This window comes from Panthera uncia, chromosome D1, assembly GCF_023721935.1.
Source record: "Panthera uncia isolate 11264 chromosome D1, Puncia_PCG_1.0, whole genome shotgun sequence".
In the NCBI taxonomy this organism is placed as follows: Eukaryota; Metazoa; Chordata; class Mammalia; order Carnivora; family Felidae; genus Panthera; species Panthera uncia.
In genome coordinates, this window is record NC_064808.1 from 7,982,832 (window position 1) to 8,005,601 (window position 22,770).

Consider the following 22,770-nt stretch of genomic DNA (forward strand, 5'->3'; position numbering starts at 1 on the left):
TTCTCCTTTCTTCTCCTTTCTTTTCCTTTCTTCTCCTTTCTTCTCCTTTCTTCTCCTTTCTTCTCCTTTCTTTTCCTTTCTTCTCCTTTCTTCTCCTTTCCTCTCCTCTTCCTTCGCCTCACCTCTTCCTAAACCCTGCCTTGCTCATCTCCCTGCCCCAACATCCTGTGCCATCCCTGTGGTGTTTCTGGTCTTGGCCACGGCCAGACTGGGCAGAACTGATGGATACCTGTTGAGGCAGCGGAGCCCCTGGGCTCCCACCCCATTCCCTCCTCCCGGGGCTGCACAGGTGAGTAGGTGGAAGGTAAGGGGGGCAGGGTGGGGAAGGACGTCCTGGCTTAAAGCCCGGGCTGGGAGCGCTGTTCTCGTGGCGCTCGGATCAGGCAGAGAGAAAAGGGTCAGCCTTCAAGGCAGTTGTCTCTGGGTGCCCCGGGTGAGGTGGGGAGTGGGGCCTCTCTCCTAGGAGCTCAGAGGCTGGCGGGAGTGAGGACGGGAGGGGCTGTCCCTTGGGCGTTGGTGTATGTGCTCCTAGAGCAGCTCAGGAGGCACGGTGGCTCTGAAGCATCACTCACTTCTGTCCTGTTCTTGACAGCGCCATTCGCGAACGATTTCCCAAATTGTTACGCCTGGTAAGTCCTCAGCTTTTTTAATTCTTTTCTCACGAGCATAGCCTCTCCCACCCAAAAGGTCCCACCTCACGTATGTTTGTATGACCATGAATTTGGAGACATGGAGCCCTTGGAGAATCTGGCAAAGGTTATATAATCTTTCTTCCCAGAGAAATGCCTGTAGACAAAAGTTGTACCTATCACAGCTCCTGGGATCTTTTCCATGTCTCTTTGTCCTCTGACCCCCTCATTCTTAGTTCTCCCATCTAATTACTCATCCAGCCTTTTTCATCTCTGTTTATGCTGTCAACTTCCACTTCCTTTCTGCAGGATGGCCATGAGTTACCCCCTCCGATTGCCTTTGACGTTGAAGCCCCCACGACGTTACCGCCCTGCAAAGTAAGAAGTGGGGCAGAGTTAGAACTCGTGTGGGGAGGAGAGTATTGGTTACGGGATTCTGATACCTGTTTGCTTCCAGGGAAGCTATTTTGGAACAGAGACCCTGAAGAACCTGGTCCTGCATTTCTTGCAGCAGTGAGTATTGCTGGAGGACCCCTGAGGTTGGGGAGAGGTGGGCCAGCCCCAGTGCCGCTCACTCGGGGCAGCTGTTGGGTCGTTCTGTGGATCCAGAGCGGGGAATTCAGACTTGCCCTTTTGTGTTTCCCGCAGGTACTACGCGGTGTATGACTCTGGAGACCGGCAGCGGCTCCTGGACGCCTACCATGACGGGGCCTGCTGCTCCCTCAGCATTCCTTTTACCCCCCAGAACCCTTCCCGGTGAGTGTCACTGCCCGGGACCGGCATTTCTCGGCAGATGCAGGCTAGCACCTGCCAGCATCCATCCCACGCTGACCACCGCCTCCTTTTCCACTTATCCCCCTAGAAGCAACCTGGCCGAGTACTTCAAGGACAGCAGGAATGTGAAGAAGCTCAAAGACCCCAGTAAGTGTGTGATGGGAGCAAAAAGCCTGGGACGGAGGTGGGAAGGAATCGGTCACAGGGCTCAGGAGTGTGTGGCAGCCCCTGACCTTGGGTTCTCCCCACAGCCCTGCGGTTCCGCCTGCTGAAGCACACGCGTCTCAACGTTGTTGCCTTCCTCAATGAGTTGCCCAAAACTCAGCACGACGTCAACTCCTTTGTGGTAGACATAAGCGCCCAGACAGTAAGCACCTGTTTCTTCCCTGGCCGGAGCCTGAACTTAGGGAAGGAAGGGGCGGTCACGAGGCATGGGGGACTTAGGCTCCGGCGGGGAGCCCACCTGGTGACTGACGCTGCTTCTCTTTCAGAGCACATTGCTGTGTTTTTCCGTCAACGGGGTCTTCAAGGAAGGTGAGAATCTTGGTGGAGTCTGGAGTTTGCAGAGTGGGCCCCTCCTGCAGCTACATTTTTTTTCTCCGCACTCTCGGCTTCTCAGCTACCTTCCCTCTCCTTCCCTGACCTCCTCCTCTTCTGCCCCAAGCCGTCTTCGTGAGGCCTACCCTCTCCACCTGTCTTTCCTGTCTGGGATATGGGACAAACCTGAGGATTAGGAGGACACAGGCTTTGGTGTCAGGCAGGTCCAAGGCTCCATTCCAACCTTGGTCCCGTGTGCCCGTGGCCAATGTACATGAACTCTGAGCTCCAGATTCTTTATTTGTAAAAAGGGGTAATAGCCATACCCTAGCGGTGCTGTGGGGAGTAAATGAAGGGCTTGCCGTAGGACCTTGCACACAGATGTTCTGTGGGTGGGCTAACGGGTGGTTATTGCCCTCGCTGGCCCGACATTCCTCTTCACCTCTGCTCCCCTGTACACACGCAGTCATCCGTCTGGTCTACTTCGGGTTAGTCGTATCAAGTAAGACCGTGATGGGAGAAGCTTTCGGTAAACACAAAGCGTGGCTGATCCTAAGGGGTCGTTGCTGTTGTTAACATTACAGTGGATGGAAAATCTCGGGATTCTTTGCGAGCCTTCACTAGGACATTTGTCGCTGTTCCTGCCAGCAATTCAGGGTAAGTGTTTGGCTTACCACGTGGGGTCCCAGTCCCAATGCATGGCCAGCATGTGGGAATTGGTAGGGGCGGGGATGGGGGAGCCGGTCCTCAGGATGTTTTCAGAATTTCAGAAAGGCTGGGGGGAATCAGGAGGAGGCTCTCACAATGGTGGTGAGCTTGGCTCTGGAGCCAGGCTGGGTTTTTCATCCTGGCCCCACCACTTCTAGCTAAGGGCAGGTTTCCTCGTCTGGAAACTAGTATATTTACTTCCGTGGCCTGTCGTGAAGATAAGTGGGGATGAGAACTGTCCAGAGTTGGGGGAGAATGTGTAATTCTAGTGTGTTTGGTAGAGAACCGCATACACGGGTTGTATGGGAAGGGTCGTAAATGATAAAATGTAATGACCAAGAGTGGGGGAGGGGTACTTTGTGAATGCTGAAAGAACCTGTCGAGTGTAAGAGTGTCAAGTATGAGAACAGGAATAAAGTTGGGAAGATGAGGTGGTCTGTTTGTCCAGCTGTCTAAAGTGCTGTTTGTCCCACAGGCTGTGCATCGTAAATGACGAGCTGTTTGTGCGCAACGCCAGCCCTGATGAGATCCAGAGAGCCTTCGCCATGCCTGCACCCACACCTTCCTCCAGCCCAGTGCCCACCCTCTCCCCAGAGCAGCAGGAGATGCTGCAGGCATTCTCTACCCAGTCTGGCATGAACCTTGAGTGGTCCCAGAAGTGAGTGCTGGGCATGTGTAGCAGTAGGGGGAAATGGAGGTAGGGGTGGTAGTGAATAATGAGTGCTCCTAAAATTGTAAAAACCAGAACTTATAAATACGGTCCATAAAAAAATGTGGCCTCTGCATAAATCAGCATCACAAAATTTAAAGCCCAAATGAAGTCTCTTTATATATACTGTTTTACAACTTACCTTTTTATCTTGTGAACATCTTTCGCTATCACTATATGTGTGTGTGTGTGTGTGTGTGTGTGTGTGTATTTTAAATGCTTGTGTATTTTTGAGAGAGAGAGAAAGGGATAGAGCATGAGCGGGGGAGGGGCAGAGAGAGGGGGAGACAGAGTCTGAAGCAGGCTCCAGGCTCCCAGCTGTCAGCACAGAGCCCGACATGAGGCTCAAACTCACCCTGCAATCATGACCTGAGCTGAAGTCAGAAGTTGAACCGACTGAGCCACCCAGGCACATCTCCATCACTGTAAAAATCACCTTCCTCCTTTTGACAGCTACTTAGTAATCCTTTGTATCCAGTAGGCCATTGATAGACATTTGGATTGTTACAAGTTTTTCATTTGTATACATAGTGCAAGAATGTATATAATTGTTGGCACACACTGGCAAGTGTTACTATATAATGGATTTTGAAGTGGCATCTAGCCATCAGGGTGAGTGCGTTTTGGTTCTAATGAAGGTGCCTGTTCTTCCCCCACTGCAGGTGCCTCCAGGACAACAACTGGGACTACACCAGATCTGCCCAGGCCTTTACTCATCTGAAGGTAAGTTTTGGGAATTCAGTAGCAAAAAGGCCAGAGATCTCTGGGCCTTCAAGAGGGTCAGGCAAGCTGGGGGTGGGGGAAAGGGGCTGGCCCTGCTGACCTTTTCTTTTTTGCTAAGGCCAAGGGCGAGATCCCAGAAGTGGCGTTCATGAAGTGATCCGTAGTCATGCCCCAGAAGAAGCCCCCTGTAAAATAGCCCTTGGATATTGACGTCTCCTTGTCATGGCTGTCGTTTTCTCCTCTCTGGCCCCGACCGACCGAGGCCACCCTGTGACTGTGACCGTGACCGAAGAGGATGGGCTGCTGGATCCCTCTCCTCACCTGCCTTCTGGGAGACTTCTGGAAGACTTCTGGAAGATTGAGCCTCACTGGTGCCAGGAAGCCAAAGCTTACTTTGTAGAACTGACACTAAACTACCGAAGGACCTAGGTGCTTTGTGTACTTAACCCCAGAACCCTCCTTACTTTTTAAGATAAAGAGTGATATTGTATTTTGTGTCACGCGTGCTAGATTGTTTTTGCCCCGCCCCTGCCAGGAGGGGGCGCGGGGGCGGAGCCTGGCGGGCAGCCCCACCCCCACCCTCGTCCTCCCCTCCCTCCCGGGGCTGGACCCAGGCTGCGGGCAGCTGAGCGCTGGGGGCGGGGCCCGCCTGCCGGAAATCCCGCTCCAGAAGCAGCGCCGCCGTAGTAATGGCGGCGCCCGGGCGGCGGTGGCCGGTGCGGCTGCTCCTCGCGCCGCGGCCGCTGCCCGTGCACCGGTCCTTGCACGCCGCGGCCCCGCCGCGGGACGTGCTGCTCTTCGAGCACGAACGGGGCCGCTTCTTCGCGGTCCTCGGGCTGTTCTGCGCGGGCCAGGGCGTCTTCTGGGCCTCCCTGGCCGTGGCAGCTTTGGCCCGACCCCCGGCCCGGCCGCTGTCTCCAGACGCGGAATTCCCGGACCGCGGCCGCTCGGACCTGCGCTCCATGCTCTGGCGCTACGGCCTGGCGCTCGGCTGCGGCGCCATCGGTAAGGCGTGGGCTGGCTTCCCACCTTGGGGACATGGGGTGGCTGGGCACGACCTTCCCTGCTCCGACAAGGACAGGGAGGGGCTCCCGGCCCTCCGAGGCGGGCAGTACTGGAGGTGGGAGGGCCTTGAGCCAAGCTCTCGGACAGGCCTAGGGTGAGGTCGGCCTCTCACTCTGCGAGCTCGAGCAGTTACACGGCTCTGGACCCGTCTCCTTGTCTTTAAAATGGGGGTGGACATTAAAGTTATTGGGAAGGAATGACGGAACACAAGACCCCGGGGTAGAAGAGGAGCTCAAAAAATGTTACCATCGTCGCAATTGTTTTAATTTGGGGGGACCGGAGAGGTTCCTGCTTAGCTCTCCCGCGAAAATGCCCCACCCCAAACTTTGCTCTTCCTGCAGGTACCCTGGTACTTGGTGCCGGTCTCCTCTTCTCCCTCCGTTCTGTGCGTTCAGTGATGCTATTGGCTGGAGGAAAGCAGGTGACCCTCACCACTCACGCTCCCTTTGGCTTGGGTGCCCATTTCACCGTTCCTCTGAACCACGTATCCTGCATGGCCCACCGTGGTGAAGTCCCTGCCATGTTGCCTCTGAAGATCAAAGGCCGGCGCTTCTACTTCCTCTTGGACAAGGCTGGACATTTCCCCAACACGAAACTCTTTGACAACACTGTGGGTGCCTACCGCAGCTTGTGAAGAGACCACCGCGGATGGCTCACCCCTCCCAGAGGGGAATAAAAACCGGAGCTCAGGGATGGGGGTCACCCAAGGGGGCCCAGGGTTCATTAACAGCAAATAAAAGAGCAGTCATCCCAAAGGCAGCAGACAGTACCTCTGACTTTTGGTTCCGTGTCTGTTTGGCTTTCGCTCCCGTCCTCCGATCCACCTGCCGACAGTGCTTTCAACACCAAGAACTCAGTACCAAGATGAAGGAAAAAAGTAATCTAATATTTTGGTACAAAAACAGCTGTAGGAAGAGAGGTGGAGGGAGCCCATGGTCACGTTTCCCTCGTGGAGGGAAAAACAGGCTCCCGGTATAAACAGGGCCACGTGGGGGCAAGAGGACTGTAGGCACGTGGGCATGGAGTCTTTGGCTGCAGGAAGGATTTTCTGGTTACTCTTCAGGAAGGGGAAAGGCGTGGCCCAACAAGAACATCTGTCTCAGAGCTCCATTCGGGGTCCCCCCGCTCCAGAGGCCGATAAGGTGTGGCTTCAGACTTCCACTGCACCACCTGAAGCATCAAGACCACACACCACAATACCAGATTCACCCAAGAAGAGGTCTGTGGGAAACAGGAACAAGAGCGTGAGGAACGTGGCCATCTTGAATCCAGTTCCACCCACATACAGCTATTTGCTCGCTGTCAGGTCAACAAGCCCATCAGCCCCTCTCAGCCTCTCACTGGTGGGCACCCTGCCAACTACAGATGCTTATAGGAGTCTGTGGACCCCTGAGTTTCCACCTAGTCTTTCATGTCCCAGAACCTCACTTCAGCATCGTATAGGTTGGAGTAAAACTTCAGAGCGGTTCCAGGGGGTGTCCATGGAATTTTCTGGGCTTCGGAGCAGCTGTGAGGTCAAAAGATGGTGGTGAGAAAGGGAGGATATACCCCAAACATACCTGTGCCCGGATGCCCTCTGAGAGGAGAACTGAGAGGGACAAAAAGGGAAGGCAGTCAGCCCGAGCCAGGGTTCCCTCCCTCTCCCATTACCTAATTGTAATGTTCAGGGAGACGATGGATTTGCAGAGAGAACGGGTGCCAAATCGAAGGATACAGGCAGACACTAAGACCAGGAAGGTGGCTATAGCAGAGATGGCCAGTGCAATGCGGAGCCCTGTAGGGCCTCTGAGGAGGGAGAGAACAAGCCTTGTGGTTGGAATGGGCCTTCCCCGAGCTCAGCCCCTGACTCTCAGGGTAGGGCAGTCACCTGTGGGAGTCCTCGATGCAGCTGCTGTAGACCCAGAAGAGCAGGAGCAGGAGGCAGTAGAGGGCCAGGAGGCCAGAGACCCCGGCCACAAAGTAGCAGAGGGATGGGGCCGAGGGTTGGGATAAAGCCAGGGAGGAGCCATTGAGGGCGGCCACGCCGTACAAGGGACAGTGGCTACTGAAGGAACCCTGTGAAGAGAAGCTGCTGAGTCCTACCTAGATTTCAGGTTAGAGCCTGGGTGCAGGCTCCGGGCAGGTGTGAGGGATAATCTAGGAGAGGGCCACCCTAGGAAGTTATTTATGCACTGTCAGTTCCTGTTTCTGGGCCAGTAGACTGATGGAGAGGGCCTGCTGGGGAAGTCAAACCTGCAGCGGACAGAAGGATCAGGAAATAGGCGGTGGTTATAAAAGACAGTGAGCTTCACAGATGCCTCACAAGTTCTGGTCTCCCCTCTGCAGAAAGCCTAGAGTAAAACCAGAACTTGTGTAACCTTCAACTATCTCCGATATTTCCTAATCTGTAAAAAAAACAAAAAAAAAAAAAAACACGAAAAAGGCATAATCGTGCCTTATAGGGTTAAATGAGCCTGTTTATTAGCAAGATTGCAAGCTGGGGGGGGGGGAACCCTCCTGCTTTGGGCATTTTCTACCTCCGTATTTTGTCATTCACACACCGTGCTGCAATCGTGTGGAAGCTCGGTCATCTCCGCTACGCTATGCTTTATTTCCTGGCGTAGCTCGGCACAAGTGCCTGATTTAAAACGTGTAGGCAGGGCCCGGGCCGATTTCTGTTTCAGAACCAGGGTAAGGTGATGCAGCCGCAGCCACCAGACCGGGCTACGTGTGGTGCTGGAAGACACTCCGGAAAACCCGTCCCTAGGCCAGGTAATGACTTTGAAGAACAAGGTGGGCGGGCGGGGCCGGAGAGCGCGATCGGCGCCGGTGCATCTCCGCCGCAGACGGGCGCCCGCCGGGCCTCCCCCGACGCCCCGGCTCCGAGGCGCAGCGCGACGGCACCAGGCCGGCCCCGGCCAGCCCGCCCCCGCCTACCCGACCCCACGGCCGGCCCCGCCCCGCACCTGCGTCCGGGTCAGCGTCGCGGCCGCCACGGCCCCGCACAGGAAGGCAGCTGTGAATAGCAAGAGCTCGAAGCGCTGCAACCAGGGCAGCGCCATGGCGCCCTCGCCACTAGGAAGCGCCGCCGCGGGAGCCAACCGCCCAAGCCCCGCCTCATCCGGCGCGACCCACGAGCGCGCAGTCGTCACTTCCGACAGGGGCTTTATTTACAGAGGCCGGCGGCCGGGGGGCCAGCGCCGCTTCAGAGCGGCAGGTACAGCGAGTAGTCCGACAGTGCCCAGCGGCGGGCCGGGCGGCCGGTGCGGCCGATCATGGGCAGCTTCTGCACGTAGCGGGAGGCCGGGCTGGGCCCGTACGGCGCGGGGAAGGCGGTCTGGAAGAGGCGCCCGCGGCATCGCCTCCCGGCCTGCCGCCCGGCAATAATGAAGCGGAAGTGGGGGGCGCCGCGCGGGGCGAAACGGCTCTTCTGGAAGACGTCGCGGGTGCCGGCGCCGGGGCCCTGCTGCCGGGGCGCCCCCCGCGCCCGGTGCACGCGCGGCAGCGGCCTGCTCTCAGAGGCGGCGGGCGCGGAGGCCGCCGCGGGGCCGCCGCTCCGGGGACTCTCGTCGCCCTGCGGGCTGACCATGGCGTTGGCCGTCAGCTGCGGCATCTTCCGCACCGAGTCCGGAGCGGCCGCCGGCTCCTTCTTGTCCCCGGGCGGCCGCGGAGTGGTGGGCGCGGGCTGGCCCGTGCCGAAGCGGGTGGCCAAGCTGTCACCGAAGAAGGCGTACAGCTCCCGGTAGATGTCCGCCAGGGTCACCGACGGGGAAGGATCCTCCGGCCCCGCGCCTCCTGGCGGCGGCGGGACGACAGACCCAAAGCCTGGCTCCGCGCTGCCCCCGGAGGGAGACTCCTGCAGGAGAAGGCTGTCCCAGGGCAGGTCGTCCGAGCGCCGGCACCCCCTGCCGCTTGGGCCCCCCTTGCTGGGCTCTGCCGCCTGGGCCTTCATCTTCAGCAGTCTCTCCACGGCCACCTGTAAGAGCAGAGGGACTAGGATAGGCAAGAACTAGGAGGAACCTGGGCCCATCGAGTTTTCCAAAGTTAAGGCAGGTGAGCTGCTGAGCTCACGCCAGGGAAGGGAGACTGGAAGGGGCAGGCGCTCACCAGAATGGCTCCGTAGACCTTGTGTCCATCTGCTTTAACTTGGGCATTAGATACGGAGTAATCATCTAGCACAGCCTGCAGATTTGTCCAGTAAGTGGACAGGTGCGGGTACAGTACTCGTTCTACTGCCTGGAAGGGAAAAGGGAATGCAGTAAGCACTTTGTTGCTTATTGCCTCTCAAGTACCCTTGCCCACGGAAGACGTACTTTTACCTCTGACAGGAAATTCTCAGCTTGGCGTATTCAGCCAACGTTTATTTGGAACCCACTGTATGCCCAAGCCTTGGCTAAGCACTGAGAATGAAGGTCAGGTACAAAGACCACCCTGTTATCAATGACATGTATGACAAGGGCTAGAGGATATAGGTAATGCCCATTGCTAACAGACAAATTTAATTTGCCAACTATTAACCCTATACAGTCAATAGGCAAGTACTGTTGCTTAAATGTACACTGGGACTCAGTTCAGACCACCTGCACAAAAACAAACAACCGATCCGAGGCCTGGACTCCGATTATATGATTTTAATCCTGTGATTAATTTTGAGGAAAGCAATTAAGACTTCACAGAGGATGGATGGCCTTGGTGGCTCAGTTAAGCGATGGACTCTTGATTTTGGCTCAGGTCACAAGCCTGCTTAACATTCCCTCCCTCTCCCTCCACCCACTCCTCTCACTCTTGCACATTCTATTTAAGTTTATTTATTTTTGAGACAGAGAGAGACAGAGCATGAACGGGGGAGGGTCAGAGAGAGAAGGAGACACAGAATCCGAAGCAGGCTCCAGGCTCTGAGCCATCAGCCCAGAGCCTGACGCGGGGCTCGAACTCACGGACCGCGAGATCGTGACCTGAGCCGAAGTCGGACGCTCAACCGACTGAGCCACCCAGGCGCCCCTTGCACATTCTATTTAAAAAAAAAAAAAAAAAAGACTTCACAGACGATGTGACATCTGTTACAGGCTTTGATGCGTTAAGAGTTCTTTGGTTAGGCATCCACAGCCTGAGGATTTGAAAACGTTAAATCAACAAGTTCCGAGAAAAACACAACTTATGGCTGACTCAAGTATAAGAGCTTAAATAATTCTATAACTGTAGTAGTTAAATAAAATATCTAACCACAAAAAAAGACACAGTGCCAACATTTACAAAGACAGTCTGAGATCTTATCAAAACAAACAAGGGGATGCCTGTGTAGCTCAGTCTGTTATGCACCTAACTCTTGATTTTGGCCCAGGTCATGATCTCCCAGTCTGTGAGATGGAGACCCGCATCAGGCTCCGTGCTGAGCCTGCTTGGGATTCTCTCTCTCCCTCTCTCTCTTCCCCTCCCCCACTCAGGCTCCTTCTGTCTCTCTCAAAATAAATAAGCATTAAAAAAACAAAAACAAACCCTGAATACAAGAGGAATTGAGGGGTGGTTCCTTAACATGATTAACAGAGAATGGCCAGGAATTTATGAAGTGGGGATATACTAATACCTGCCATGTAGAACTTCTGAAAGGATAAGACATTTATACACAGAAAGGCAAGCTATCAAATAGTGGGGCCTAAGGCAAGAGCTCAGTACATGGCAACAGCAAGCATATACCTTTTTTTTAGTTTTTTAATTTATTTTTATTTTGAGAGAGAGAGAGAGAGCAAGCGGGGGGGGGGGGGCAGAGAGAGAGGGAGACAGAAAGAATCCCGAACAGGCTCCATGCTGTCAGCGCGGAGCCCGATGTGGGGCTCAAACCCACGAACCGTCGAGACCATGACCTGAGCCAAAATCAAGAGTCAGATGCCTAAGCAATTGAGCCATCCAGGCGGCCCAAGCATATACCATTTTCATGATAAAAGACACACAAATACTATTTTTCTGATTACAAATGGGAGCTCTTACGGCGCTGTGTGTGGGAAAGGCCGGGGTCCTCACCTTCCAGCCGAGGGCATGCAGCCCCACCACAGCCCCGTAGTGAGAGCAGAGAGGCCGCACGGGGTCTGCCAACACCTTCTGCAGGGAGAGCAGGATCTGCTGATAAAGGCCACTCACAAGGTCCCCGTGTGTCCTACGGGAGCGGCATTCGGTCAGAGAGGAGAATGAGGCACAGGGCAGCCTAAACTGGACTCCGGTCGGGGCGCACCGGGGTAAGTGGACAAGGAAGGCTAAGGGGGAGCGAAGGCTACCTGAAGGGCCGAAGGGCCCAACCCTGGGGATATCGGGTGTCCGTCTCTAGAATCCCAGCGTGCCGAGGCACACCGACTGGGAAGCTCTAATGGAAGAGGCTCCCTGCCCCCTCAACGCATGGCCTCGAAGCCAGACGTCTCACCCGCTCCCGAACGCAACCCCTCGGCACTGTGACAGCCCCACCCTTCGTTCAGCTAGGCCCAGCGGCTACCAGAAGATGTGGCTGAGCAGGAGGGCAGCTCCATCCCGAAGAGTCCAATGGTCGTTCAGAGGGTTGATGGAGGCAGCCAGTGGCTCCAGCACGCAGTAGAGGACACTCCCTACCAGGGAGCGGACATAGGGCCCCAGGCAGAGGTGTGGGTTCCGAACCAGGCTCCGAGCCACTTGCAGGAGCCGGTGCAGCTGCTCCAGATCGTGGCTTACAGATTTCACCTGTTTGTGGAAGAGGGTCGCTTAGGGGGACACGAGGGTGCAGGTAGGAGCCCACCGCCGCGACGGCGCCTGCCACGAGCCCTACCCGGTGCTGGGTTATCTCCCCACAAACCGTCCCCACCCTGCCCCAGCCGCGTCACTCACCCCACTGACCACGTAAACAAAGTAGGGGAGGAGTGCTGCGATCTTGGAGTTGGTCTGCAGGTCCTGGAGAGCGATCTGAAAAGGAAGAGGCCAGACTGCACTGGGTCCTCCAGCCCCAAGTAGAAACTGACATTTAAAAAAAAAAAAAAATTTTTTTTTTTTTTTTAAATCTTTATTTATTTTTGAGAGAGAGAGACATAGAGCACGAGCAGGGGAGAAACACAGAAAGAGGGAGAGACAGAATCCACCGCAGGCTCCAGGCTCTGAGCTGTTAGCACAGGGCCCGATGCAGGGCTCGAACCCACAGAACTGCAAGATCACGACCTGAGCCCAAGTGTGGCGCTCAACTGACTGAGCCACCCAGGTGCCCCTAAACTGACATGTTTTAGAGGACAGTTTACTTCTTATGTATGACAATTTAAATGTTCTCTCTCAAAATAAATAAATTTTTAAAAAATGTAAATGTTCATATTTTTTGATTATTCAAGTGTACTTCTATAAATTTAACCCACCATAAAAGTTACCCATTTACACACATACCCACTCACAGCACAGTCTGTAATAATAAAAACTCCCCACAACCTAAGTGGCCAACGTGGTTTTAACTGAGAAAAGCACTTGTTCTAAAACCAGATGTTTACTATAATACCACCTTGGTTTATACTAGAGAAATTACAGTTAAAACTTGGGGGGGGGGAGAAAACATGTTTCCATGGGAAACTTTCACTTTCTTTTTAAAATCTTTAAAAAATTTTTTTTAATGTTTTTTTATTTGATAGAGACAGAGTGAGAATGGGGGAGGAGCAAAGAGGGAGACACAGAATCCGAAGCAGGCTCTAGGCTCCGAGCTGTCAGCACAGAGCCTGATGTGGGGCTTGAACTCACGAACCATGAGATCACGACCTGAGCCGAAGTCGGACGTTTAACCGACTGAGCCACCCAGGCGCCCCTAAAAAAATTTTTTTTGACGTGTATTTATTTTTCAGAGAGACAAGAGACAGACAATGAACGGGGGAGGGGCAGAGAGAGAGAGGGAAACACAGAATCCGAAGCAGGCTCGAGGCTCCCAGCTGTCTGCACAGAACCTGACACGGGGCTCGAACTCACAAACCACAAGATCATGACCTGAGCCGAAGTCGGATGCTTAACTGACTGAGCTACCCAGGTGCCCCTTTATATTACAATACTTCTATAATAAACATGCTGATACAGCTTTTATAAGCAGCAAAAAGAGTTAAGTACATGAGAAAAGTCCTTTTAACCCTGAATCTCCACTACCTGTGACCTCCAGACCCCTCTGGATAAAGCTCCTATGCTCAGGCACTACAACAGCAGACAGCAGACTAGTGGGAAAGGAGCTCAGCCCCCAAGCCCCGCACCCATCCCATCGGCACGGTGCCTGGGGAACCGGAGCCAAGCTCCTAAGGAACGGGAGCAACAGCCAGACATGGGAAGAAGGATAGAAACCCCGAGAGGCCACCTCGTGGAGCAGACCAGCAAACTAACGCTCGCCCGACTCTGGACACGGGAGGACTGACCACAAGCAGCCTGCGGAGTCCCAGAGGCTAAAGCAGCAGGGTCTCTCCGAGCAGGTCTGGCCGGGCACCCTGACCCCGGCTCCTTCCGCTTCCCTTCTCTCCCTCTCAACTCCACACAAATGAGAGCCGCAACGTGGCTGCCTCACTCGGCCCCAAGTCAACAGGCACCCCAGAGAGCAGGCTCTGGAATCAAGGTGTGCGGGTACTGACCACCCGAGTCCCCCCAAAATGGCCCTGCTGAGCTGCCCGTTCCCTGGAGAGCAGGGGTTCCCGCTGGAGTGGGCAGAGCAAGGCGGTCCTGGAGGAGGGCGGCCTCAGAGCCCTGCACCCCCGCTCCCACCCACATCAGGTGTGTGCAGTGGACAGGAAGTAGGGGCCTGAAAGAGCTCTGTGGGGGGCGCCTGGGTGGCTCAGTCAGTTAGGCGTCTGACTCTTGCTCCGGGTTCAGTCATGATCTCCTGCTTTCTGGGATCGAGCCCCGTGTCGGGCTCTGCGCTGAGCATGTGGAGCCTGCTTGGGATTCCTTCTCTACGCCTCTTTCTCTACACTGCCCCCCGCCAACTCACACTGGCTCTAAGTAAATAAATAAACTTAAAAAAAAAAAAAAAAAAAAAAAAAGAACGAATTTCACGGGGATTTGAAAACTGGACTTTGTGCCCCAATTCGGGTCCACTCGCTCACCTTCATCAGCTGCGGATCGTCCCCCAGCACGGCTCGAGTCACTTGCTGGTAGTACTTGAGAAGGTCATCGGTCAGCGAAGACACGGCGCTGGGCACTGTGGGAGGATGGGCAGGAGGTGGTCAGGGTCAGCCCAGCCCAGCCTCACCTGCCGGCTCCCCTCCCTCCCCTCCCCACCAGAAGCCTGTTCACACGGGACTCCCAGAGCACACGGCCACCAACTCCTCGGAGCAGCCCTGCTCAGCCCTGAGCCTGCAGGCTTTCCACGCCTCTGTGCTCCGTACTGTGCCTCCCACCTGTCCTCTGCCACGCAGGTTCCTGCTCAGTCCTCAGTCCCTCCTGGACACTTGCCCTCAGGCGACCCAGTTGCCCAGACTTCTGTGCTAGCATCCAACACCCGGCATCATGACTGGTCCCAGGTCTGGGCTCATAGCTCCAAATCCGAGCCCTCTGGGCAGGGACTAGTGCCCACTCAGAACGGGGCATCAGTAAATACTCGTGAGATGAAGAATCAGAGGTACAGGGGTGCCTGGGTGGCTCAGTCAGTTAGGCGCCCAACTCGGGTTTTTTGTCCAACTCGATTTTGGCTCGGGTCATGATCTCACGGTTCATGAGTTCGAGCCCCGCATTGGGCTCTGCGCTGGCAACGAGGAGCCTGCTTTAGGTTCTCTCCCCCGCCTCTCTCTGCCCCTCCCCTGTTCACGCTTGCGCTCTCTCTCAAAATAAACTTAAAAACAAACAAAAAAAAGAAGCAGAGAGGTACAGGAGCACCAGCTCCTAAGGAAGGAAAGTCCAGAAAGCCCGTTCCCCGTACTACCCCTTACCTGATCCTTGAGGCGCCAGGTTCCCTTTGCCATCTAGGTAGGACACATGAACTAGAACCAGAGCACAGATCGGTCAGCTAAGGGGGTTCTGCCCCTCGTAGCACCACCGCAGGCAGGAGTTCTGCCCCACCCACCCCTCCTCTGACAGCCCAGTTCCTGTCCCCACCCCATGCAGGACCTCGGCAGTCACCTCTCACAGCTGTCTCGGCACAGCCTTTAGGGATGTTGGTGGCCAGGGCCAGCTCTACCAGGTTCACCTCTCGGTCCTCAGGGAAGTAGAGCTCGCCCTCCCTGGCAGGGCGCAGGGGCAGCGCCTCCTGGGATCCGTAGCCACACACAGCCTGAGCAAAGAGAGGATCGGAGGGCAGGCTGAAGCCAGGGAGGGAAGAGGCGATCTACTGACCAGGGCAGGGAGCCTACGTCTGAGGGAAATCTAAGAGTCTGAGAAAAGGGGAGATGCCTGAGGCTTCAGGCCTCTTGCCGGGAATTTGGCTGGAGCATCCGGTACTCACGGGGTCAGGGAGTAGAGCCTGGTCTGTCCTTCCATAACCATACGGGCTCTGAGACCCAACCCCCTGCCGCCAGCCCTCCAAACATTCACCCGACTTTGAAAACGCTATATTTTTTTAATAATTTTTTTTTTTTTTTTTTTTAATGTAGGGGCACCTGGGTGGCTCAGTTGGTTGAGCGTCCGACTTTGGCTTCGGTCACAATCCTGGGGTTCGTGAGTTCAAGCCCTACCATCGGGCTCTGTGCTGAAAGCTCAGAGCCTGCTTCAGATTCTCTGCCCCCCAACTTCCCGCCCCTCCCCTGTTTGCACTCTCTAAAAAATAAACAAAAAGCATTTTTAAAAAATTAAATAAACTTTTTTTTTTCTATTTTAGAGAGAGTGCGTGTGTGAGCATGTGGGCGGAAGAGAGGGGCGGCGGGGGGAGGGAGAGAGAAAGAGGGAAAGGGAAAGAGAGAGAGAGACAGAGAGAGAATATCCCAAGCAGGCTCCTCACTCAGAACAACTTGCTCCCAGGACCCTGAGATCATGACTTGAGCCGAAATTAAGAGCCAGACGCTCAACCAACTAAGCCACCCAGGTGCCCTCCCCCTCTTTTTTTAAAGTAAGCTCCAGGCCCAACATGAGGCTCAAACAAACTCACAACCCTAAGATTAAGAGTCGCATGCTGGGGCACCTGAGCGGCTCAGTCAGTTAGGCATCCTACTTCATTTCAGGTCATGATCTCACGGCTGGTGAGTTTGAGCCCCACATCGGGCTCGCTGCTGTCAGCACAGAGCCCGCTTTGGATCCTCTGTCCCCCTCTCACTGCCCCTCCCCGGCCTGTGCTCTCCCCCCACCAAAAAAGAAAAGTCACATGCTCTCCGGAGCCAGCCAGGCACCCCAACACTATTCTCTTCTAAACATGATCTTCTTCCCTCAAGTCCCTGCCCCACAACAACTGTGCAGGACAGTCTAATACTCACATTTATGCCCAGGCTCCTCCCTTACCCAGAATGTCTCCTCTTCTCTTGGCTTAGCCTAACCCAAGCCTCCCTTTAAAGCCCGGCTCAAGTCCCAGTTCTTCCAAGGCTTCCCTAACCTCCTGGCCCCGGGGCACCTACCCTGTGGTTTCTGTGAGCTGCCCCTGTGTGCACATTTGGTCTTTAGGTCTGTGCTGGGCACGGGGTGGGTCGTGCCACCTGAGCCCTGTGCAGCCCGCGCTCAACTCACCTCCACGCTGCTCCAGCGGAGGGCCCTGTTGAAGTCCTCGACAGTCAGCTTCCGCCGTTTGGTATGTTTCATGAATTGAGAGCTATTCTGGGAGGGGAGGAACAAAGTCAGGGGACAGGGAGAAGGGGGTATGGAGTCCCCAGGGGAAGAGAGACAGCCTGGGGAGGAGGCAAAGAGGACACCAGGAAGCCCGGAATCTGGCTCTGCTCTGGTGCGGACAGCACCCCCCGTGTGACGTTCCCTCTCTGGGACCCAGTTTCTCACACGCAGAATGTGAGTGTGAACTTGCCTGGCCTGCCTGGCGGGGCTGTTGAGAAGAGGGGCAATGGGGGGACGATGCCCAGCCAGCACTTTGTTTGCCAGAAGCCCCACTGGCTGAAAGGGGAGCTCCGGAGAGGGCAAGGACCGCCTCTGTCCCTCAGAGCTCAGAGCAGGTGCCGCAAACACAGCTGTGTAATAAATCCCTGTGGGAGGGAGCCATCAAGGAGAGAATAAGGGGAGCTGGGAGGGGTGCGGGGAGCGAGGGGGGCGTACCTGGGTGGCCTCTCTGAGACGGTAACACACATCCTCTGCGAGAAGAGCTGCCACCTCATCGCTCAGCTCCAGGCCTGTGCTCTCCGCCATCAGCCGGACCGACTCCCGAGGGATCTCCACAAACCGCCGCTCTTCTCGCTCGGACATGGCCCCGACGGAGCTGGGAGCCAGGAGAGAAGGTTTGAGAAGCCACCCAGTCTCCCTCAGGGCCCAGGAGCCCGACTTCAAGGCCTTCTGAACCAGTCTCGCTGCTCTTGTTCCAGAATCCCTGAACAAGGAGCCGCAGAGGCTCGGAGTGTCCAGGCGAGGAAACTGAGGCTAAGAACAAGAAACAGACGAGCTGGGTCAGACAACAGGGATGCCTGAGAAAGTGCCTGGCCTCAGGGGGTTTACAGAACTGGGTCCCAGCCATGATCTACCACCTCCTGAGTGAATGTGACTGAGAGCCCTGGTCATCAGCTTGTGCCCTGGTGTTCAAACTTGTAAGATACAGGCAATCACCGCCGCCCTCCCTACCTCACAGGGTGGCTATGAGGCCAAAACGAGACGGTGTATGAAAAAGCCAAGGACCAGAACACCACCCAAAGGGATGATGGAAGATGTTACCATGGTTAGTTACAAATAAAAACTTCAGGGGCGCCTGGATGGCTCAATCGTTTAAGTGTCTGACTTCTGGTCCGGTCGTGATCTCACAGTTTGTGAGTTTGAGCCCCGCATCTCGGGCTGTCTGCTGTCAGCGCAGAGCCTGCTTCGGATCCTCTGTCCCCGTCTCTCTGCCCACCCCCCTCAAAAATAAATAAACGTTAAAAAAGAAAAAAAAAGTCATGTTTTCTTCCTTCTGATTCTTGCTACCACCACTATCTACTGAGTCTTGATGAAAACACTACTTGTATCCTGACACTCCCTTGCTCAGAAATCTTTAGTACTTCCACGCTGGTTCTAAAAGAAAGTCTAAACTCCCCAGCTTGACATTTTTCTTTATTTATTGAGAGAGAGAGAGAGAGAGAGAGAGAGAAATGCAGAGGGAAAGAGAGAGAATCCCAAGCAGGCTCCACACTGCCAGCAAGGGGCCCCATACGGGGCTCAAACTCACCGACCGTGAGATCGTGACCTGAGCTGAAGTCCGTGACGCTCACCTGACTGAGCCACCCAGGCGGCTCCCAGCTTGACATTCTGTATTTGGTCCCAAATCCCCCCAGCTATTCAAGCTGATCCCTCCTCCCAGTAAGACCAGCCTAGAGTCTTCCAGCCTGCCTGGTGCTCCACCACCAGTGCTCAGGCTGGTCGTCTCCCTCTCTACTCCAAGCCCCCACCCCTCCTCTTTGCTAAGGCAAATCCAGTCTGTCATTTAAGGTCTTCCTCGCCAAATGCCACTAGGGATTGTCAGGCTTTTAGTAGCTGGGCTTTTGTCCATGTGTCTGATCTTCCCCAGTCTGGCTTAGAGGTCTAACAGCAGGAACCTGCTCTTCCGTTCACAGGATATGGCAGAATAAGAACCCAACAAAAACAGCAACTGATGGACGATTCCAGTGACGGACACCACAATGAGAGGGCAGGCCCACGAGGGCCAAAGTGAGGCATCGGCACCACAGGCAGCAAGGCCCAGTTCCAGGTGCTTCTGGGTCACCAGTGACCTCCAGGTCCCTAAATCCAAAACCCTCCAGGTCCCTAACCCGGCCTCCCGCATTTCTCCCAGTGGCTCTACATTGCCTTTGGAATCAAGAACAAACCTGTACCATGGTTCCAAAGCCCTGCGTATCCATCGACTTCTGCAACACTTCTTTCCCTCTCGTGTTCTGCATTCCCGCCACGGCCGCTTCCCATTTCCCCCAAAACACCCGATCCCAGGACATTCGTACACTCTCTTTCCCCTAGTTGAAACACTCTCCTCCTCCTCCACCTCCAATCTCTTTGTCTAGTGAGCTCCTAGTGGCTCCTTCAGATCTCAGTTCAAATGTCACTTGCTCAGGGAAGTCTTCTCAGACCTCCACAATGTCCCAGTACTTGGCCTTCAAAGCGATTATCACAGTTGGTAACTATACAATTGTGTAACTGTGTGGATAACACCTCCCCACTATATTGTAAGCTCCATGCCCAGCTAGGATCATGCCAGTTTGCTCACCTTTGCATCCCCAGAGTCCGGCACAGGGTCAGCACATAATACTCCTTCAATAAACACTTGCTGTAAAACCGAATAAAGAATGGCTATTTTTCCCAAGCACATGCTATGCCTGAGGCACACAGTTAGGTGCTTTATATGGCTTATACCTCATCTTATTCTCAGTAACAATGAGATAGATGTTATGTAAGTATCGTGTCTATTTCACAGCCAAGGAAATCAAGGCTCAGAGAGGTTAAATGTGAAATGACTTGTCCAAGAACATCCAGCGAGCACTAAGTAGGCAGCAGGGACTCAACTCCTGTTCCTAGTCATCAGAGCGGTAGGCTGTGTGAGGGACAAGGCCTGGATTTCCAGCCCGAAGACTGGAGTTGGAGGCCCGCCAATGGATAATTCTGAAGTTTCTGTTTTCCTGCCTGTAAAATGGGAGCATGAAGTCCTGCCCACGGGCAAAGGTCTTTCCTTATTATGTGCCTATATTAAGACCCACAAAGTCCTGGCTCTGACCAAGGTCTCCCTCTCCTCAACCTCCTCTCCTCTGCATCCCCAGCCACTAGCCACACTGGTAAAGTGGCGTGGGAACTGACCGCCACGGGCGTCGGGGGAGCGCATCCTCCCACCCAGCCTCCCTTCATCCCAGATCCAGAAGTGCTGGGGTAGGGTGGAGGAGGTCAGGGGTTACCGAACTTGGGTCACGTGGTCAGCGAAGGGGGCGGGCCCCCAGCGGAGCCGGCGCTAAGGCTAGTCAGTGCGGGGCCCACAGCGGGACGGAGAGTCCTTGGGCCTGCGAGGGCCTGCTCACCTGAAGGCTCTGGCGCGGCAAAGGCGGCTACCCAGACGGCGGTGGCGGCGAAGGCAGCTCCCACTCACCCTGCTCACCCTAATTCCCTCTCTCTGAGCCCAGGCCCCGCCCTCCAGGAGCACAACCAATCGGCGAGCGTCCTGCGAAGTTCCCGCCCACCCGCAGGCTTCCCGCCTCGCGATTGGCCTCTGTTAAGGGGCTGTAAAAGAATCTAGGCGCAGGGGGTCACGTGAGGCTGAAGAGTCGGACTTCTTAAAGCAACAGCTCTTGGGTGTTTTGAGAGTTGGTATGTATGGTTTTGTGTGTTTTGTGTTTTATTTATTTTTGAGAGAGAGAGAGAGAGAGAGAGAGAGAGAGAGAAGAGACTTCAAGCAGGGTAGGGGCGAGAGAGGGAGACACGGAATCTGAAGCAGGCCCCAGGCTCTAAGCCGTGAGCAGAGCCCCATGCGGTGCTTGAACTCATGAATCGTGAGATCATGACCCGAGCTGCAGTCAGACGTTTAACGGAGTGACCCACCCAAGTGCCCTTGTGTATGTTTTAAAAAGCGTATTGTCAAGGAAAGCGTCTCTATCCTTTTGATCTCGTCTGCACTTTGAGTTTCTTTTTTTTTTTTTTTTAAAGTATTTTCTGGATGATCTGGACATCAGGAGGTTTCCTACTCTTTTTTTTTTTTTTTTAATGTTTATTTTATTTTTTTGAGAGAGAGAGACAGAACATGAGCAGGGGAGGGCAGAGAGAGAGGGAGACACAGAATCCGAAGCAGGCTCCAGGCTTTTGAGCTGTCAGCACAGAGCCTGACATGGGGCTCGAACTCATGAGCCTTCGAGCTGTGAGATCATGACCTGAGCCGAAGTCAGCCGCTCAACCGACTGAGCCACCCAGGCGCCCCTGCACTTTGAGTTTCTAAGCATTTGCATTTATGTGACTGCAGCGAAGCTTTAAGCTTTGGTGTGTAAATTAGTTTTCTTGCCCACTTGGTGGGGCTCAATTTACCCCTCCAACATCACCTGCAGGACTGATGGGGCTCCCACTAGGTATTTTCTTTGGGCAGAAGAGTCTTCTCACTGGGACAAGCTCACGTGCAAAATACAGACTCTAGGGCTGTGCTCATTACGGCACCCTTCCTCAGTAAGCCAACTATAACGCCTAACCTGCCTCGATTTCCTTGACCACTTTACACGCACATGCTTTCCTAAACTTGGACAGCTCTCAATTCAGAACCAAGTGGGTTTAGTGGGTTACGGATAGTATTTGGAGTCAGACCAACCTAGGTTCAAATTCTACCATCGCTTCGGGGCAAATTACCTAACCATATTTTCGCCCAAGAGCAAAATGGGGTACTGATACTCACTTCACAGGGTTACTGTAGATTAAGTGAGATGATGTCTGTGAAAGCAGTTGGCAGAGTTGAGGTTGAACCTTCTTGTACACCTCAGGAGGCAGACAGTGAATTAATTCCTTTATGTTCATTCAAAATGAGGTCGTTTGCAATGGGCTATTCATTATAGAAAGGAGTTTTCTGCGGAGGAGCGTGAATGTACACATCCTCGCCCTTCCTCCCTCTCAGGGTAAGATGCTGCTGCCTCTAAAAAAGATCCTCCCAGGCTAGAGCTGGGAAGGCCAGATGGATGTGGTGGAGGTTGCCATGGCAACACCACCTAAGGAGACTATGACCCTGCTGAGTCTCTTCCAGTTATAGTCAGTATGACATCTGCTGTAGTGTCAGTACTGTGCTTGAACACTGGAGTGTCTGTCCACCTCTGCATAAAGGGAAGCGGCAGGGCCTCCTCCACCATCCTGAGTCTGAGGTCAGTTCAGCAGGATCTGGGCTGCTGGCAGCTCTCCTTGCTGAGGTGTTAGTCTGGACAGCCATTGGCAAGCTCAAAGGCATGACACAATGACAGAAGGCCCAGGGGCCTGAGGGATATAGTAAAGCTGTATTCAAGCACTTTGGGGCCCATTTGCCCCCAGCCTCAAGTGGAGGCAGGGGCCAACGAGAGCAGTAGTGAGACCCACATGACCACAGATAGGAGAAAGGTGGGTCCCACTCACTCCCCAGCCACCTAGAGCCTGGCAAAAAGAGCTAGGATGGCTTTGAAGGCAGACTGACAAGTTTAAAAACAAAACAAAGCTCCACCACTCACTAGCTGTGTACCCTTGGCATTACACTTCGTCTCTCTAATCTGTTTTATCAGCTATCAAGTGGACCAACAGAATCTACTTCGTGGGACTGTTGTGGGCAATGTGTGTAAAAGATTTAGCATTAGGCACCTGAGTGGCTCAGTCAGTTAGGTCGCCAACTTCAGCTTTAGGGCATGATCTCACAGTATGAGTTCAAGTCCCGCATTGGGCTGTCTGCGGTCAGTTCAGAGCCTGCTTCGGATCCTCTGTCTCCCTCTCTCTGCCCCTACCCTGCTCAAGCGCTCTCTTGCTATCAAAAATAAAATGTGTATTTTTAAAAATGCTTTATTTTTGAGAGAGCACAAGTGGGAGAAGGGCAGAGAGAGGGGACAGAGGATCCAAAGCTGGCTCCAAGCTGACAGCAGTGAGCCCGATGTGGGGCTCGAACTCACGAACCGCAAG

General features: G+C 54.4%; 4 protein-coding genes across 9 annotated transcripts in view; 2 read left to right on the plus strand and 2 right to left on the minus strand.

Annotated features, from left to right (window-relative positions):
- The window catches only part of NXF1 (nuclear RNA export factor 1), a 10,585-nt gene extending 6,010 nt beyond the window's left edge, over positions 1–4,575 (plus strand). For both annotated transcript variants that reach the window (XM_049644214.1, XM_049644205.1), the window contains exons 11-21: positions 593–629; positions 939–1,007; positions 1,087–1,142; positions 1,278–1,385; positions 1,492–1,550; positions 1,655–1,770; positions 1,895–1,937; positions 2,525–2,597; positions 3,124–3,306; positions 4,020–4,080; positions 4,199–4,575. In XM_049644214.1, coding sequence (XP_049500171.1) covers positions 593–629; positions 939–1,007; positions 1,087–1,142; positions 1,278–1,385; positions 1,492–1,550; positions 1,655–1,770; positions 1,895–1,937; positions 2,525–2,597; positions 3,124–3,306; positions 4,020–4,080; positions 4,199–4,237 — 844 coding nt within the window. In that variant the 3' untranslated portion in view covers positions 4,238–4,575. The remainder of the gene's footprint in view (positions 1–592; positions 630–938; positions 1,008–1,086; positions 1,143–1,277; positions 1,386–1,491; positions 1,551–1,654; positions 1,771–1,894; positions 1,938–2,524; positions 2,598–3,123; positions 3,307–4,019; positions 4,081–4,198) is intronic.
- A 179-nt stretch (positions 4,576–4,754) lies between these two features.
- On the plus strand, positions 4,755–7,455 carry TMEM223 (transmembrane protein 223). The gene is made up of 2 exons (XM_049644373.1): positions 4,755–5,085; positions 5,487–7,455. Exons 1-2 carry the CDS (start codon positions 4,770–4,772, stop codon positions 5,777–5,779), a joined length of 609 nt encoding a protein of 202 aa, XP_049500330.1. The 5' UTR covers positions 4,755–4,769; the 3' UTR covers positions 5,780–7,455.
- Positions 6,011–8,241, minus strand: TMEM179B (transmembrane protein 179B). 2 transcript variants are annotated; one of them, XM_049644339.1, is made up of 5 exons: positions 8,091–8,236; positions 7,013–7,200; positions 6,796–6,930; positions 6,574–6,652; positions 6,011–6,366 (listed from the first exon to the last, which is right to left on the minus strand). In XM_049644339.1, exons 1-5 carry the CDS (start codon positions 8,184–8,186, stop codon positions 6,205–6,207), a joined length of 660 nt encoding a protein of 219 aa, XP_049500296.1. In that variant the 5' UTR covers positions 8,187–8,236; the 3' UTR covers positions 6,011–6,204. The 2 variants fall into 2 exon arrangements, with proteins under 2 accessions (XP_049500296.1, XP_049500306.1); XM_049644349.1 differs by having other exon boundaries at positions 6,281–6,366; positions 6,547–6,652; positions 8,091–8,241.
- An 80-nt stretch (positions 8,242–8,321) lies between these two features.
- Positions 8,322–22,131, minus strand: TAF6L (TATA-box binding protein associated factor 6 like). 4 transcript variants are annotated; one of them, XM_049644169.1, is made up of 12 exons: positions 21,539–22,131; positions 19,388–19,447; positions 17,266–17,425; positions 16,732–16,818; positions 15,202–15,352; positions 15,012–15,062; positions 14,190–14,284; positions 11,971–12,045; positions 11,606–11,826; positions 11,143–11,275; positions 9,232–9,360; positions 8,322–9,100 (listed from the first exon to the last, which is right to left on the minus strand). In XM_049644169.1, the coding sequence occupies exons 1-12, from the start codon at positions 21,655–21,657 to the stop codon at positions 8,330–8,332; spliced, it is 2,052 nt and encodes a 683-aa protein (XP_049500126.1). In that variant the 5' UTR covers positions 21,658–22,131; the 3' UTR covers positions 8,322–8,329. The 4 variants fall into 4 exon arrangements, with proteins under 4 accessions (XP_049500126.1, XP_049500134.1, XP_049500152.1 ...); XM_049644177.1 differs by lacking the exon at positions 21,539–22,131 and adding an exon at positions 20,187–20,279; XM_049644195.1 differs by lacking the exon at positions 21,539–22,131 and adding an exon at positions 20,187–20,204 and having other exon boundaries at positions 17,266–17,583.
- Positions 22,132–22,770: the final 639 nt, after the last annotated feature.

What these genes read in the sequence shown, in the direction of transcription:
- TMEM179B (XM_049644339.1), bottom strand. Translation starts at nt 8,186, where the DNA reads ATGGCGCTGCCCTGGTTGCAGCGCTTCGAGCTCTTGCTATTCACAGCT. An exon ending in TGCATCGAGGACTCCCACAG is followed by an intron (nt 6,931 to 7,012) that starts GTGACTGCCCTA and finishes CTCCCTCCTCAG; the next exon opens with AGGCCCTACAGGGCTCCGCA. An exon ending in TCCCTGAACATTACAATTAG is followed by an intron (nt 6,653 to 6,795) that starts GTAATGGGAGAG and finishes TTGACCTCACAG; the next exon opens with CTGCTCCGAAGCCCAGAAAA.
- TMEM223 (XM_049644373.1), top strand. Translation starts at nt 4,770, where the DNA reads ATGGCGGCGCCCGGGCGGCGGTGGCCGGTGCGGCTGCTCCTCGCGCCG. An exon ending in GCTCGGCTGCGGCGCCATCG is followed by an intron (nt 5,086 to 5,486) that starts GTAAGGCGTGGG and finishes CTCTTCCTGCAG; the next exon opens with GTACCCTGGTACTTGGTGCC.
- TAF6L (XM_049644186.1), bottom strand. Translation starts at nt 20,019, where the DNA reads ATGAAGGGAGGCTGGGTGGGAGGATGCGCTCCCCCGACGCCCGTGGCG. An exon ending in TTGTTTACGTGGTCAGTGGG is followed by an intron (nt 11,827 to 11,970) that starts GTGAGTGACGCG and finishes TTCCACAAACAG; the next exon opens with GTGAAATCTGTAAGCCACGA. An exon ending in TGCATGCCCTCGGCTGGAAG is followed by an intron (nt 9,361 to 11,142) that starts GTGAGGACCCCG and finishes TTTCCCTTCCAG; the next exon opens with GCAGTAGAACGAGTACTGTA.